The sequence below is a fragment of the Protopterus annectens genome, chromosome 4.part1, assembly GCF_019279795.1.
Source record: "Protopterus annectens isolate FY-2018-M chromosome 4.part1, PAN1.0, whole genome shotgun sequence".
Taxonomy (NCBI): Eukaryota; Metazoa; Chordata; order Ceratodontiformes; family Protopteridae; genus Protopterus; species Protopterus annectens.
Genome location: NC_056734.1, coordinates 146,122,914 through 146,138,037, shown reverse-complemented (window position 1 = coordinate 146,138,037; position 15,124 = coordinate 146,122,914). Strand labels below are relative to the sequence as shown.

Sequence of the window (15,124 nt, the reverse complement as noted above, 5' to 3'; positions counted from 1 at the left end):
ACACACACACACACACACACACACACACACACACACACACACACACACACACACACACACACACACACACACACGCACACACGCACACACACACACACATGCATGCATTCACTTTAGGTAAATATATCTATGCATCTCTCTCAATCTCTCAGTGACTACTCCAAGTCCTTACAAGCCCTTTTCTGCTGACCCAGTTGTTACACCACTGGCAGCCAATGCATCACATTGGCAGAGGTACTTCATCATTCACTCAACACATATATGCGCACACACACACACACACACACACACACACACACACACACACACACACACACACACACACACACACACACACACACACACACAGACACATACAGATACAACACAAAACCTCGCACCTCTATCTCAGCTGAACAAAATATCCCTGATGTTGCCTCTTATTTCTCCCCATCCCTCCTAAATCATAAATGATTACAGTCAGTAAGTAATGCCAGACATTAGATACTCATTGTTCCCCCGGTGTCATCTAATGTCTCCCTATTCACCATTACAATTAGTTAATAATGTCAGACATTGGAGTTTCATATTACTTAAGATTCATTAGTGTGTTCCATGCTTCAAACAATTGGTTTTATTAGCTTTGTAAGTGGATTATGGGACTTTTCCTGGTGTCTAATGTCACCCATATGGCTTTTGTGCTACAAAACCTGCTATTTTATTAACATTTGATGCAACTTAAGATTATATATAAAAGACCATGGAGTCTAGTGTTCCCCCAGTGTTTCATGATTTACTTGTTAGTCAAGGGAAGTTTAGGTATGACAACCACTCCCCCCCCCACACACACACACCCTGACACACACATATGCACATGTGCAAAATTGCATACACACACACACACACACACACACACACACACACACACACACACACACACACACACACACACACACACACACACACAGAGACACATATAGATACAACACAAAACCTCGCACCTCTATCTCAGCTGAACAAAATATCCCTGATGTTGCCACTTATTTCTCCCCATCCCTCCTAAATCATAAATGATTACAGTCAGTAATTAATGCCAGACATTAGATACTCATTGTTCCCCCGGTGTCATCTAATGTCTCCCTTTTCACCATTACAATTGGTTAATAATGTCAGACATTGGAGTTTCATATTACTTAAGATTCATTAGTGTGTTCCATGCTCCAAACAATTGGTTTTATTAGCTTTGTAAGTGGATTATGGGAGTTTTCCTGGTGTCTAATGTCGCCCATATGGCTTTTGTGCTACAAAACCTGCTATTTTATTAACATTTGATGCAACTTAAGATTGTATATAAAAGACCATGGAGTCTAGTGTTCCCCCAGTGTTTCATGATTTACTTGTTAGTCAAGGGAAGTTTAGGTATGACAACCACTCCTCCCCCCCCCCACAAAACCCCCCACACACACATATGCACAAGTGCAAAATTGCATACAAACACACACACACGCACACACACACACACACACACACACACACACACACACGCACACACACACACACACACTTACACTCACTCTACATCGAACACCCCATCTCACCTGATCACACCGATGGACACTCTTATCCATTCACACACACACACACACACACACACACACACACACACACACACACACACACACACACACACACACACACACACACACACACACACACACACACACACACACACACACACACACACACACACACACACACACACACACACACACACAAAATCACACACAGAGCACATAGCTAATTATCATATGCTGCTCTCCTGGAATGCCGCATTTCATCTGCAGTAGGCCAGAGAAACTGTTTGTCATGGTGCTGTACCTCGTTGAAGTAAAGCATGATGGTAGGGCTCTGCCTGAACTGGAAGAGGTCACTGTAGGCAGTAATGTTTCTGAATCCCAGCCTTGTTTTCCTAGTACTTGATTAACTAACATGTAAAGCCTTAAACTCATCTATTACTAAAACTAAGTCAATGTTAATTTAATGCGATTTGTAAAGAATTCAGTTAACTGCAACCTTCTTGTGTACCTTTTGTATATACTATATACTGCATTTACACTATGTAATCTTTCTTGGGCACATTGTGTATAGGACATTCAGCCTGCCTTATATTTATGAATATTTGTTTACCCTAATATATATATATATATATATATATATATATATATATATATATATATATATGTATATATTTATAATACCATACATTACAACAAATGTTCATTAGAACGAAAGTGAAATGCAGCACCTCACGTGTACGAAATGACACTCTACCGAAAATACATTACTACGAATAACACAACGAAAATCACCCAATAGTGAGAATGTTACTATGTGAAATATAATTAAACTACAACTGTGTGAGTGAAGTATTATTCAATAAAACGTAAAGTGTGAAGTAAGGCTGAACATGAAATGTTTGTGGGAAACGTGAGGGACAGTTCAGTGCGTTACATTTTTAATAAATGGGAAATAGCTCTAACAAACTCTGCATTAGTATAATCAGCTCTATGGACAAAGATGTTTAAATTGCGATTTTCGTCTTAACAATGCTCTTCTCTTTGGTGAAGGAGCACAGCCAGCAGATATACACAAATGTAATTCATCTATCCTGTTTTGTTCCCTTACTTCTGTATGCATAAGTAATATCGGACATATTTGTCCCAAGTAGGCACTTAAACCGGCGATGCCATGCCTCAATGCTGTTTTGTGTCCTAGGCAAACATAGCTCACATTGAGTATAGCTACATTCCAAAACTGTATTGGAAACAGAGGTGGAAACTTAAATTGTGTAATATGACGGGTACTAAATTTCATTGGTTTACCAAGCATGTACCACTTGGTAAAATAGAGCAGTAGTTGTTCACCTTCAACTGGAAAACCTTTCTTTAACTTGTGAAATGTTAGTAACACGTCATCTTCATGAATGAAAGCTAAAGATGCCAGTCCCTTCACAGCTAACTGAAATGTAACAGAGGAATTGTATAGACTGCCCAATCCTAGGCTCTGAATTTTTCTCCATAGGTTATGTCCAAACTGGAAAAAGCATCCCTTAGCTGTCACGTCTTGCATATTAACCTTAATACTTTTTAGCACGGCGATTTCAAAGTTGCAAAGTATGTAGGTTACTTGATACTTCAACTGTTCTGTTGATTGTAAATATAATAAACCACTCCAAAGATAATTGTATGATTTCAATGACTTCTTTGCCATTAGGCAATATACTAACAGAACACTTTTAGTATATGATCCACACTTAATAAATGCGTGGATTGTATATAACTGCCTGCAATTTTTATTATTTAAGAAGTAGGTACCATCCATTAGCCAAATAGTGGCTTGGAATAAATCAACAAGGTTTTGTTTAGTACTGAATATTACTACAATGTTCTCTTGATTATTGTTGCATAAAGTTTTTTGCAGGAATATACCACTTTTGAGTGGAAAATCATGCAAGCTGACATCCAACAACGAGAGAGCTTGCTTTACTTGCTTGCCTCTAAGTTTTGCACGGGTTCTTCTTATGTGCTGTTGCATTGCCGTCCTAGTAGGCATTGCTGGTGCAAACTCAAGTGATGTGGATGGTAACACATCGTCCACTATTAGGCAGGTAGAATCATTTGATACTGATGCACATTGCTTAAGGTTGTAACAGACAGTGTAGTTCTCAATCTCAAAGGGATCTCTGGAATGATTATGTTGTACTGTCTTTATCAACTCTTCTCCACAGGTACTACTGCTTGTAATTGCGCTACCCTTACATTGTTCAGTTATTTTGCGCTTGCAGCACCAGTACTTTCTGGTTTTGCTGCACTTTTCCTGGTAATAGATATATCCTTCAATTACAAGCAAGTCATTTCCTTTTCTTGATTTAATACTTTGGTATGTTTTTCCTATCAGTCCTGGGCTGCATGCTACTGTGTTCATCATGTTTTTTGTTCACCAGTGAACGAAGAATGCAAAAAGTGGATGATATTTAACATATGATGTTGTTTACTATTCGCTGAATTGTTAATCAATTAAATGAATATGCATATTAGACATTCATTGTAATGTCATTCGTAGTAATGTATTTTTGGTACAGTGTTATTTCGTACTAGTGTGGTGCTGCATTTTACTTTCGTTCTAATGAACCTGTACTCACATTCGTAGCAATGTATTTTCGGTAGAGTGTCATTTCGTACTAGTGTGGTGCTGCATTTCACTTTTGTTCTAATGAACTTGTACTCACATTCGTAGTAATGTATTTTTGGTAGAGTGTCATTTCGTACTAGTGTGGTGCTGCATTTTACTTTTGTTCTAATGAACTTGTACTCACATTCGTAGTAATGTATTTTTGGTAGAGTGTCATTTCGTACTAGTGTGGTGCTGCATTTTACTTTCGTTCTAATGAACTTGTACTCACATTCGTAGTAATGTATTTTTGGTAGAGTGTCATTTCATACTAGTGTGGTGCTGCATTTTACTTTCGTTCTAATGAACTTGTACTCACATTCGTAGTAATGTATTTTTGGTAGAGTGTCATTTCGTACACGTGAGGTGCTGCATTTCACTTTCGTTCTAATGAACATTTGTTGTAATGTATGGTATCCATATATATATATCTATATATATATATATATATATATATATATATATGTCCGTGTGTGTGTGTGTGTGTGTGTGTGTGTGTGTGTGTGTGTGTGTATAAATATTTCAATATATAAACGTTTTTGTATGTTTTTCCACTAGCATGTAACAGTGTAAATCAGTGTATAATTTTTTTACAGATTTTATATACACCCCAGTCAGCAGACTTGGGCCCTTTAGCTATACATCATCATCCTAGTAAACAAACAAGATTTAAAAAAAAAATCTATATATAGTGCAGTGCAGTTATGGGAGATGGGAAGGCAGCAATAAATGCCAGTGAAATGCTAGTCATGGACATATCAACCACATCTAGAAAGGGCATTGGTGAGACCTTATCTAACAATACCATATGCAGCTTTGAAGATATTTTGGGAGAGGTTTATCATATTAGTTCAGAATGTAGACTAGATCATTGATGAAAGAGGAACATACAGCATGGTATGTTAGAGTGGATCATCTACATACTCAGATACTAGGTGTATGGTACATAATTAGGAAATACATTATAGCCGGGAGTGGGTAATTCTTAATTTCTTCATGATGAAGGAGTTGTTGAGACAAAAGAGGACAAACTGAGTGACCAGAGCAGAGCTCTCTACAATAGGCAAATATATGAATTAAACAAAGCAAAAGAACTGGTCTGGTATAGAAGATGAAAAACCTAACTATAGAAAGAAACTTCTAAAACCATGCAAAAAGGAAAAATAACAAAAACAGAGCCTGTCTCAAGAACGTTCATTCTTTAATGCTAACAAGAACTTCTTCAGAAAAACATTTTTAGAAATGGGTATGCAACTGGTAAGTGGTACCATAAATATACTTGTTGGTGCAAAATAAGCAGTCAATAAAATGTGAAAAAAAAAATCATTAAATTAGCTGTAAATGATAAATACAACCTTTGAGCTAAGGTAAGTCAAAAGGTAATAAAATGTTACAGACAACCAGTTAATTGTTTTAGTGAACCTGTAAAGTCTTTGAAAAAAATACTTTGTGTTGAGGGGGTTACCTCAACTACCGCAAAACACACTTAATAGTCAGAGCTTCATGTAGTCCTGACAAAGTTTCTGTATTGAGCAATAACTGCCACTTTAACTCACAAAAGTCCAGTAAAGAATCCACACCTCCATAAAATAAATCTACCTGTTCTAAAACTAGGAATTTGAATTTCTGGACCCCTGTGCATGCTTGACTGTTTACCTAAAGGCTAAAGTGTTATTTGTCTCTATTAAGTATGGCTGCAGTGTTCTTTGATATGGCTTGACAGTTTCCTCAATGTAATTTCCCAGTTTTTAGAAATAATGTCTCAAACCAATTTAAACATAAACTAAAGAAATAGGTAATGGCTAACAGGTTATCGAAGCCATCTTAAAGCACATTTAATATTAACAGACTCATTCAATCTGGGCTGAGAATCTACATTAAGTAGCAGCTGCCACTTTAATTCACACACCTCTAGTGTGTCATTAAATGATATGACATTATTTTAAAATATATCTTTATCTTTTCAAAATATTATAGTTGTATAATCCATACTTATTGGTGATTTCATCTTTTTCCACTGATATGTGTCATTCAGTATGGCTTCAGAAGTGTTTGATTTAATGCAGTTTGTGCCATTGTAAGCATTAAAGCACATAACCGATATATTTTACCATGCTTGATGGGGCAGAAAGTAAATTAAGAATAGACAAACAAAGACAGTTCTGTTTGAGGCTTAACAGTCCATGGCTTATAGAGATGAACATTTTAATTTAAGTTTTAATTCTTTTTTTCTTCATTGAAGCATTTGAAAAATAGCATTTATTTTTAAAATTTCAGGTGTTATATTGTTTTATTCAAGGTGTCTGATGTGTTGCTGGGCTATATGAATTAAATGTGAGGTAAATGCTTGCCACTGTAAAACTGAAAACCTATTGAGAGGAAAGCTGATGAGGGCTAGCAGAGAATGTATATGTAATTTGGAACTCATGCATTGAAATAGGGCTTCAGTGGACAAATGGTGGGACTATGCAACACAACTACCACAATAAGTTGCAGAGTGCTATCTACAGTTGTGGGTTACTCAAACGGAACTTGGACCGAAGAAAAATGAGAGACAGGCAGCTGTAGATGGCTATCTGAAACCGTAGAAGTAGGATCGCTATACCAAATCTATTCTTCTGAAGAATGTGATGAGAATTGACAGGACAACACAATACACAGGCAACACTTATTCTATTTTTATAAACTTGCCATCTCCTCCCTAACAAAGGCTGTCTACAATACAATACTGCTGCTAAATGTAATTATATTTGCAAAACAAAATACTTTAGACTGAACATGACAATGTTTAAATAAACTGCTGACACATATTCTAGTAGTAGAATATTTTCTATAATATTTCAGAAATGATTTGACTTTTTTCATTGTTCAAATCAGAAGGTTAAGGGATTAAATTGGTTCAGACATTTCCTGTGTACTGATTCAATAATTAGCATGATTTGAAAACTGGACTTAAAAGAATAGTCAAGTGAAACAATCATGCATTTCACAAAAGAGATAAGCTGGAGAATTAGATCAAATGCACAACATTACCTTTGGGGCCTTGCCTTCCTGGCTTTCCTGGATATCCTGTTGGTCCTGGTAGGCCAGGCATGCCACAAAGGCCACGAGGGCCTGGATAGCCATCATCTCCTGCCTCTCCTTTCAACATAAATGTGTCCCCTGATGGACCTTGAGGTCCTCTCTCACCTATAATGAATCAGTCATATCACATGTCACATAATGACTGTGTTTAATACCACATTACATTTTTAAATCAAAACACTACATTGTAATGAAGAATTTCAGTATAATCCCAGTAAATTAATTAATTTGTGGTGATCATTTTATTGTATACCTATACCTTTTAGAAGGGCAAAAAGACCTACCTTGAATGAGTTGTCTTATTTCTTTTATGTAACTGTTGTATGACCAGTCACATTCAGCTTTATTTGATGTAATCATGACATAAACCTGCTGATCTCATTTTGGGTAACACAACCAGGAAAAACTATCAATTCAGAAATAAAATTTAGCTGCTGAATACCTTTCATGACCCCAAAACAGATACAAAAATAAAGCTATAACTCTTTGTCAACTTTCTAAACAACTGGGCAGCAGTAAATGACCCTACCCTAAGCCATGTCCCATGAGGATATGTGAGAACACATAATCCCCTAGTTTGAGGTCCCTTTCTTTGTGATGATAGCAGGTACCCACTGCATCTCATATGTTGTAAGAAAATCATCCTTTTCCATCCAGTGTTTATGTTGATATCACCTGGCACCCATCATGGCTCCAGCAGTTCCCTTTCCGTTGCAATAACTGATAAGAGTTCAGAGAATTTGCAGGTGCCCAGTCTACCAGTGTAACTCATTGAAATAAAAAAAAGATGGAATATGTTATTTAAATTTCAATTTTTTCAGACTATAAACAAGTTTTTACTGTCTGAGACAATCGATAATCTGGGACAATATCATATTGTGGAATTTTCATCATCAACATGTTTTTGAGTAACTGGATAAAGGGAATCACGAAGGATGTAGAAATATGTCCTACTTTCCTTCAAAAGGAAGCCTCATAATAGAAACACACTGAAATTCTGGACTACAAATACTTTTAAAAATGACAAAAAAGTATTGCCAAGGAAAATCATGGAGCTTCTTCACTACATGTTTAGCACTTTTGTCCAATAATAGACATCTTTAGAACAATCATGCCTCACACAACTTGCACTTTATGTTATTTTAGTCACACGAGTAATCTATTATGAGTCATGTCTTTCGAAAAAGCTGTTAAAATACATCTATCATCAATTATCTGCACAAAAATATCTGAACAGACAAAATTATAACATGCAGTTATACATATAAAACCAAAGCAATTAACATACTCAGGTTAAAAAAACACTCTATTTGAAGTGTTTAGCTTAAAGAATGGGCATCCAGAAAACATTTGATAGTAATGTGTTCATTTAATCCCATGGCATTATCTGCACACAATAAAATCTGCCAATTTAAGTTTCATAAATATTCTGTAAGAGTGTCCCAGTAGTTTTTCCTTCATAGAACTCTCACAGGTCAGACATGTGAACACACAAATAATTCACTTAGCCTCACAAATGTAATGTACCTTAGCAACTTCAGCATCAGATCGCATTTAGTAATGAAGGAGTTACACAAAACTGGTGTAGATTAGTAATAAGAGAAAAGTGAGTTACCAAAACAAGCCAGTTGTGGGTAAACCTACATTGCCCACACCTAAACACAATATATTGCTATTATGTAACAACATTATTTAAATAAACAAATGTATCCATTTTAAAATAATACTGCTCTATAAAGTCTGATGAACCAAAAAAGAACACAAACTAGTAAAAGCAAAAAAAAAAAAAAACAAAGAAACACACCAAGCCAGCTGGAATTATGGTTAGCACTTTCATTTACTTCAGAAGCAAACTTCATCAGACAACAGTTAACAACAACAAGCCATTTAAATATCCCTCCAAAAAAACTCCAATTAAAATATTAATTACATACTCAAATTGTCCTTAAAGGAACATATACAAAACTATTCGTGCTACATAAAATTCAGTATCTAAACATCAAATATATACAGCAAGTTAAAATACATATATAAACTGAATTAATGATCATCTAAAACATGATTTCAATTTTAACATACATTTTATAGATAAATTATCATTCAGCCCAGGAAGGAAATGTGCATTAAACTTCAATTGCCAAATCAATTCCCTTTCATCTAGTTTCAGGGCTATAGGACCCCCTCTATTATATTTATCCAACACTTGATCAATGACAAAAAATAGAAATGCATATAATGGAAACTGATTTATATGCCTAGCTAAGGCATTATTCAAGTTCCTAATGTTGTATAAATGTTCATAGATGTGCTGTTTCAGGCATCTTTCTGTCCTTCCAATATAAAATGCAGGATATGCTTGGCATACCGCCATGTAAACAACATTTTTAGATAAACAGTTATACCTGCCCTTAAGCTGGTATACTCTCCCATACATCTCAATGGAATCAATAACTTTAATAAATTTACAAAAATGACAAAAAACACATTTTGACATACCACCAAGAATATTATTTCTACCATTACTTTCCAAAGCATTTTTAAGATTACTACCCTTTCTAAAAATAAAATCAGGTTTTTCTTTAATCATATTATTAATCAATGTGTCCTCCCTCAGAAAACACCAATTCTTGTTAATAATATACCTGAGGTCATCCGCATCAAGTGAGAATGTAGTAATAAACCCACAATATCGGACATCCTCACTCAGATTAGGTTCAAGAGACAATTCACCCGAATCTGAGACAGAAGTGACCATACCATCTTCAAATAAATTAACCTGTTCAATAAAAGGGGCATCTCAAAATGGTGAGGCAGTATACAAAAGGGGTTTAAAAGACCCCCTCTTTCTTTTAACACTGACCTAAGCACAAACCTCATTCACCGAGGGGAGTGGGTAACCCCTTTTCACAAACATTTCCGTTAATAAATTACATTCAAGAATGAAATCAGCTTCATCTGCAACTATTCTGGATACCCTAACGAACTGCCCTTTTACAACAGCCTTCTTTAGATGGTAGGGATGAGCACTAGACCAGTGCAAGAAAGCACTGGAATAAGTGGCCTTTCTAAAAATCTTGGAGGTAAATCTTTCGTTAACGAAATCCTTACTTAGTTCAATATCCAAGTAGGAAATAGAATCCACTTTAAACTCAAAAGTAAACTTTAAAAAATCAGTAAAATTATTCATATGTTCAAACAGAACCTCCGCTAACTCTAAACCACCCTTCCAGACCATAAAAATATCGTCCAGATAGCGTGTATACCAGGTGACATTGTTCTTAAACAGGGCATCCTTAAACAGGAACTCCTTTGACCAGTGGGTCATAACTATGTTTGCAAAAGTAGCCCCACAAGGAGAACCCATTGCTACCCCAGTTTTTTGTAAGTAAAAGTCCCCATTAAACATAAAATAATTGTTCATCAGAACTAATTCCAAAATGTACACCAATGTCTCAATTTCCCTACCATCCACACCTTTACTAGTAAGAAAATCCCTAACCCAAACTAAACCAGTTTCCTGAGGTATGACCGTCTATAATTCCTTGACATCAATTGTTAAAAAGTCATAATCAGCTTGAAACTTCAAGCTATTCATAGCTGAAAGAAATGCCCAGGAATCACAACAAATATGATGTTCCCCTTCCAGAAATTTCTTTAACTTGGCATCCAAATACTTCGCACACCCAAATGTAAAGGACTGCCTACCATCCACAATGGGACGCATAGGAGGATTCTCTATGTCCTTATGTATTTTTGGCAGTCCAAAAATCACAGGGGAAATGGGACTAGAAACAGACAAGTAATTCAATAAATCAATGTCTACAGAAGCTTCTATAAACACATCCCTAATAAACCCTTGAAACCATTGACAAGCCCCATTCATCTCATTCCTGAACACTTTCTCATAAGCGTCAGATGCTAATACATTACTCATACGTGTATTGTAATCATCCAAGGTCATGAATATAAGACCACCCCCCTTTTTAGGTTTTAAAATCCGAATACCCTTAGTTCTTAACAAAGAAAGGGCATCCTTTTCACTAACAGTGGTGTTATACATGGAAGGGTTAGGTTTATAATTAGTTAACAGACACCGAATATCATTCTCACAAACTCTCTCAGTTAACTGGATAGTGTTATTAAGAGGGGGATTAAATACACTAGCAACTCTAAATTCACTAGTCAAATTACTGTTGTTACCAAACAATACATTTAAATTTAATTTACATGTAAAAATTTTTAAATCTATTAAAGTTCTAGCCAGATCTGCCCGAGCTGAAGGAACAAAAGTTAATCCATGGGCCAACAATTCAATAAGCACTTTGGTAGGCACAAAATCAGTGTAATTATAGATTTTAAAGTCACCATGTTGATTACAAACAATACTGACCGGTTTCATATTAACTGTCCCAGTATGACAACGTTCAAGGGAAGCAATGAAGTTACCTCCTCCTCCGATTGTTCAATTTCTTCTTCCACTGCTTCCGAGACAAACCACCTTGCTGGTGAGCCTGGTTGTTCAAATTGTTCATCTGAAAATCCCGCTGAATGAAAGGCTGCTGAGGGCAGGCATCATGATCCTGCTGCACTTGTCTGTTTTGAACCTGCCTGTTCTGGAGCCGTTCGCTCCGTCTAACAGGAGAATTCAAGGTAAAATTAGAAGCAGCCCCACTATTCTGTTCGCTACCTTCACTGGTTACATTCCCCTGGGCTAGTGGATCCAAATCCGGAAGAGAAGAAGCTGAATAGTTAAACACACCAAGTGGGGAAGGATATGCAATCCCATTACCATAATCCCGTGCGTCCCTTGCTAGTTTTTAATTTTACTCTCTTTCAATTTACAAAGTGTACTGTCGATACTGGAAAAAATACGACAGTAATCAAATTTGTATCTGCCAAGGTCATTATCGGATTGAATGTCAGTGTCAAGCCGAGTTCCGGTTTTAAAGATTTCACTTGTGCTGAGTAATCTTTAATCAACAACTGGATAAATTCACAACCCTGTTTATCAAATAACTTAAGTAAATCCACATGAAGAGGCGAGTCCCTAATGAGCCCAGTTGGAAACCGCCACTGCCTTAACCCTTTCGGGATTTAGTTTCTTAAATTTAAATAATTTTTGATCAAAAGATCTCAAATTGTTAACAATATTGGCAGGAGCAGATTCAGCGGCAAGCCTGTTACCTGCCGGTCTCGCAATATCCAACCCATGAAGGGTAGGCTCCTTTAACCAGTCATTTAAAGAAGGTAAAAGCACATTATCTTGCGACAACCCCTACAGCATATTCATAACCTGCTTGGTGTTATGCTGAACACTCACCGGTCCAAGATTCGGAGCCAAGCCTCCACCGGCAGGTGTATTTGAATTCAATGCAGCAGACCTCCTATCCTGTGATCCTGAAGGACTAGAAGTAGAGGGAAACACTTCCATACCACCAGATATCCGATCTGCCAAGATAATAACTTGCTGAGTTAAATTTTGAATAAGTAAAGTAAGATTCCCGATAGGGTTAGAGTCAGGTACATTGTCCACATTCTCATTAGAGAATAAAGGCTGCGAGCCAAGGTGCGTATCGTTAGCCATGAAAACAAACTGATGAACCAAAAAAGAGCACAAACTAGTAAAAACAAAAAAAAAACAAAGAAACACACCAAACCAGCTGGAATTATGGTTAGCGCTTTTGTTTACTTCATAAGCAAACTTCATCAGACAACAGTTAACAACAACAAGCCATTTAAATATCCCTCCAAAAAAACTCCAATTAAAACATTAATTACATACTCAAATTGCCCTTAAAAGAACATACACACAAAACTATTTGTGCTACATAAAATTCAGTATCTAAACATCAAAATATATACAGCAAGTTAAAATACATCTATAAATTGAATTAATGATCATCTAAAACATGATTTCAATTTTAACATACATTTTATAGATAAATTATCATTCAGCCCAGGAAGGGAATGTGCATTAAACTTCAATTGCCAAATCAATTCCCTTTCATCTAATTTCAAGGCTATAGGACCTCCTCTATTATATTTATCCAACACTTGATCGATGACAAAAAATAGAAATGTATGTAATGGAAACTGATTTGTATGCCTAGCTAAGGCATTATTCAAATTCAGCTTCCTAATGTTGTACAAATGTTCATAGATGTGTTGTTTAGGGCATCTTTCTGTCATTCCAATATAAAATGCAGGACATGCTTGGCATACCGCCATGTAAACAACATTCTTAGATTAAGTCACCTCCTTTGTAATCCATTTTCATGACCGGGGGCATCAGAGTCTGGTTTCCTGATGCGTTTGTTTTGTTCATAAGCAGAAACTGTCTAAATTTTTCCATTTCCCCTAACTTCCCTGAACTCCTGAATAAATTGTTAGCTTTCTATTATGTATATGGATGAAGGCTTGCAGCCATATCAATTTGAGTTCTCCAGCAGGTAGGAATTTTTCCTCTGGCTAATACTCTATTTACAATTAATACACACATGGGTGAAAAGCAAATCAGCCCTCATGTTTTGGATTATTAATTAACGTGTATTGTATAATCATTTACAAATTATGGTGGAATACACATTACATTTATGTGGTTACTCTCTCTCTCACAACCCTAGCAAAAAGCTACCACTCAACCAGTGCTAAATGAATTGTTTCAGCAGTCACCTGAGATTTTATTGATTTATTTATTTTTTGTTATAATAATACCACTTTTATTGCTGTAAGCAGTGAAATCAGAAATGGAGTAACAAATGATAAGGTTTTACACCTACAAAAATGTATCTAAATACTATTTAGACATCTTCTGCATTCATCTATACTATAAGCAAAAAGAGATTTTTTTTTTTTAATCAGACCTCAATAAATAATATAATTGCCCCATTCGTTTCTCTCACTGGGTCAAGGGTGAACTAGGAGGGATGCTTAAGGCAGCCATCAGCGAACGTCTGTGTTTTTTTTCTTTTTGCCCTAACTTCCCAGCCACACTCATGTAGCATGATGGGGGGGGGGGGCGTGATGGGCTGAACATGAGGGACGTTTACTCTCACTTCCCTAACAAATATTTCCTTCATGTAGTCACACCCAGCAATCCCCAAGCACAAAATATTTCTTCAGTCTCCACCAGGGAAATCACACCTGCCAGTGTACCCCAAAGTACATGTAATGTTCCTCATCTCCAGGAATGGTGAGAAGGTCACTCAGTCCTCTTATTCCCTTTCTGGGCTCTCCAGTATCGGGGCTGCTAAGCAAACCCTGATAACCTGGAGCATGGTCAGGGCTACACTGCTGTGCGCCACAGAGGCAGATTGTAAAATAATAATTAAAGAAATAAAGGAACGCAAGAGTAACTATTTTCTTTGAAAGTGTATTTTCCAAACTAGTCATTGATAATTGTGAAAATGGTGACAATAACTGGTAGTTTTATGCATATACATACACACATACACACACATATATATACATATACATATACATATACATATATTAGACATAGATATAGTATCAGTTACTGCATGATACATACGACTTACTCACTATTAAACAGAAATACAAAAAGAAAATTTACTGCTGTATAACTACAGTGTCATTTCATACCTCGAGGCCCGTCATTTCCTGGCACTCCAAGTTCACCCTGTTCTCCTTGCTTTCCACATACACATGGATCTCCTGTTGGTCCTGGAAGTCCAGGTGGGCCATGGTCCCCTAAGAAAGCAGAAAGGTATGGAATAAGAAGAAGAATTTCAGTAATTATACCTTAAAAACTGTGCTCTGTTGTTACTCATGTAAATCTGGCATCAGCTTATTAGATTTTTGTAGTCTACAT

General features: G+C 36.3%; 1 protein-coding gene across 1 annotated transcript in view; it reads right to left on the bottom strand.

Moving 5' to 3' along the window:
- The window catches only part of LOC122801189 (collagen alpha-4(IV) chain-like), a 1,621,248-nt gene that overhangs the window by 163,252 nt on the left and 1,442,872 nt on the right, over positions 1–15,124 (bottom strand). The window contains exons 41-42 of the mRNA XM_044070748.1: positions 14,896–15,003; positions 7,243–7,398 (exon numbers count right to left, since the gene is read on the bottom strand). Coding sequence (XP_043926683.1) covers positions 7,243–7,398; positions 14,896–15,003 — 264 coding nt within the window. The remainder of the gene's footprint in view (positions 1–7,242; positions 7,399–14,895; positions 15,004–15,124) is intronic.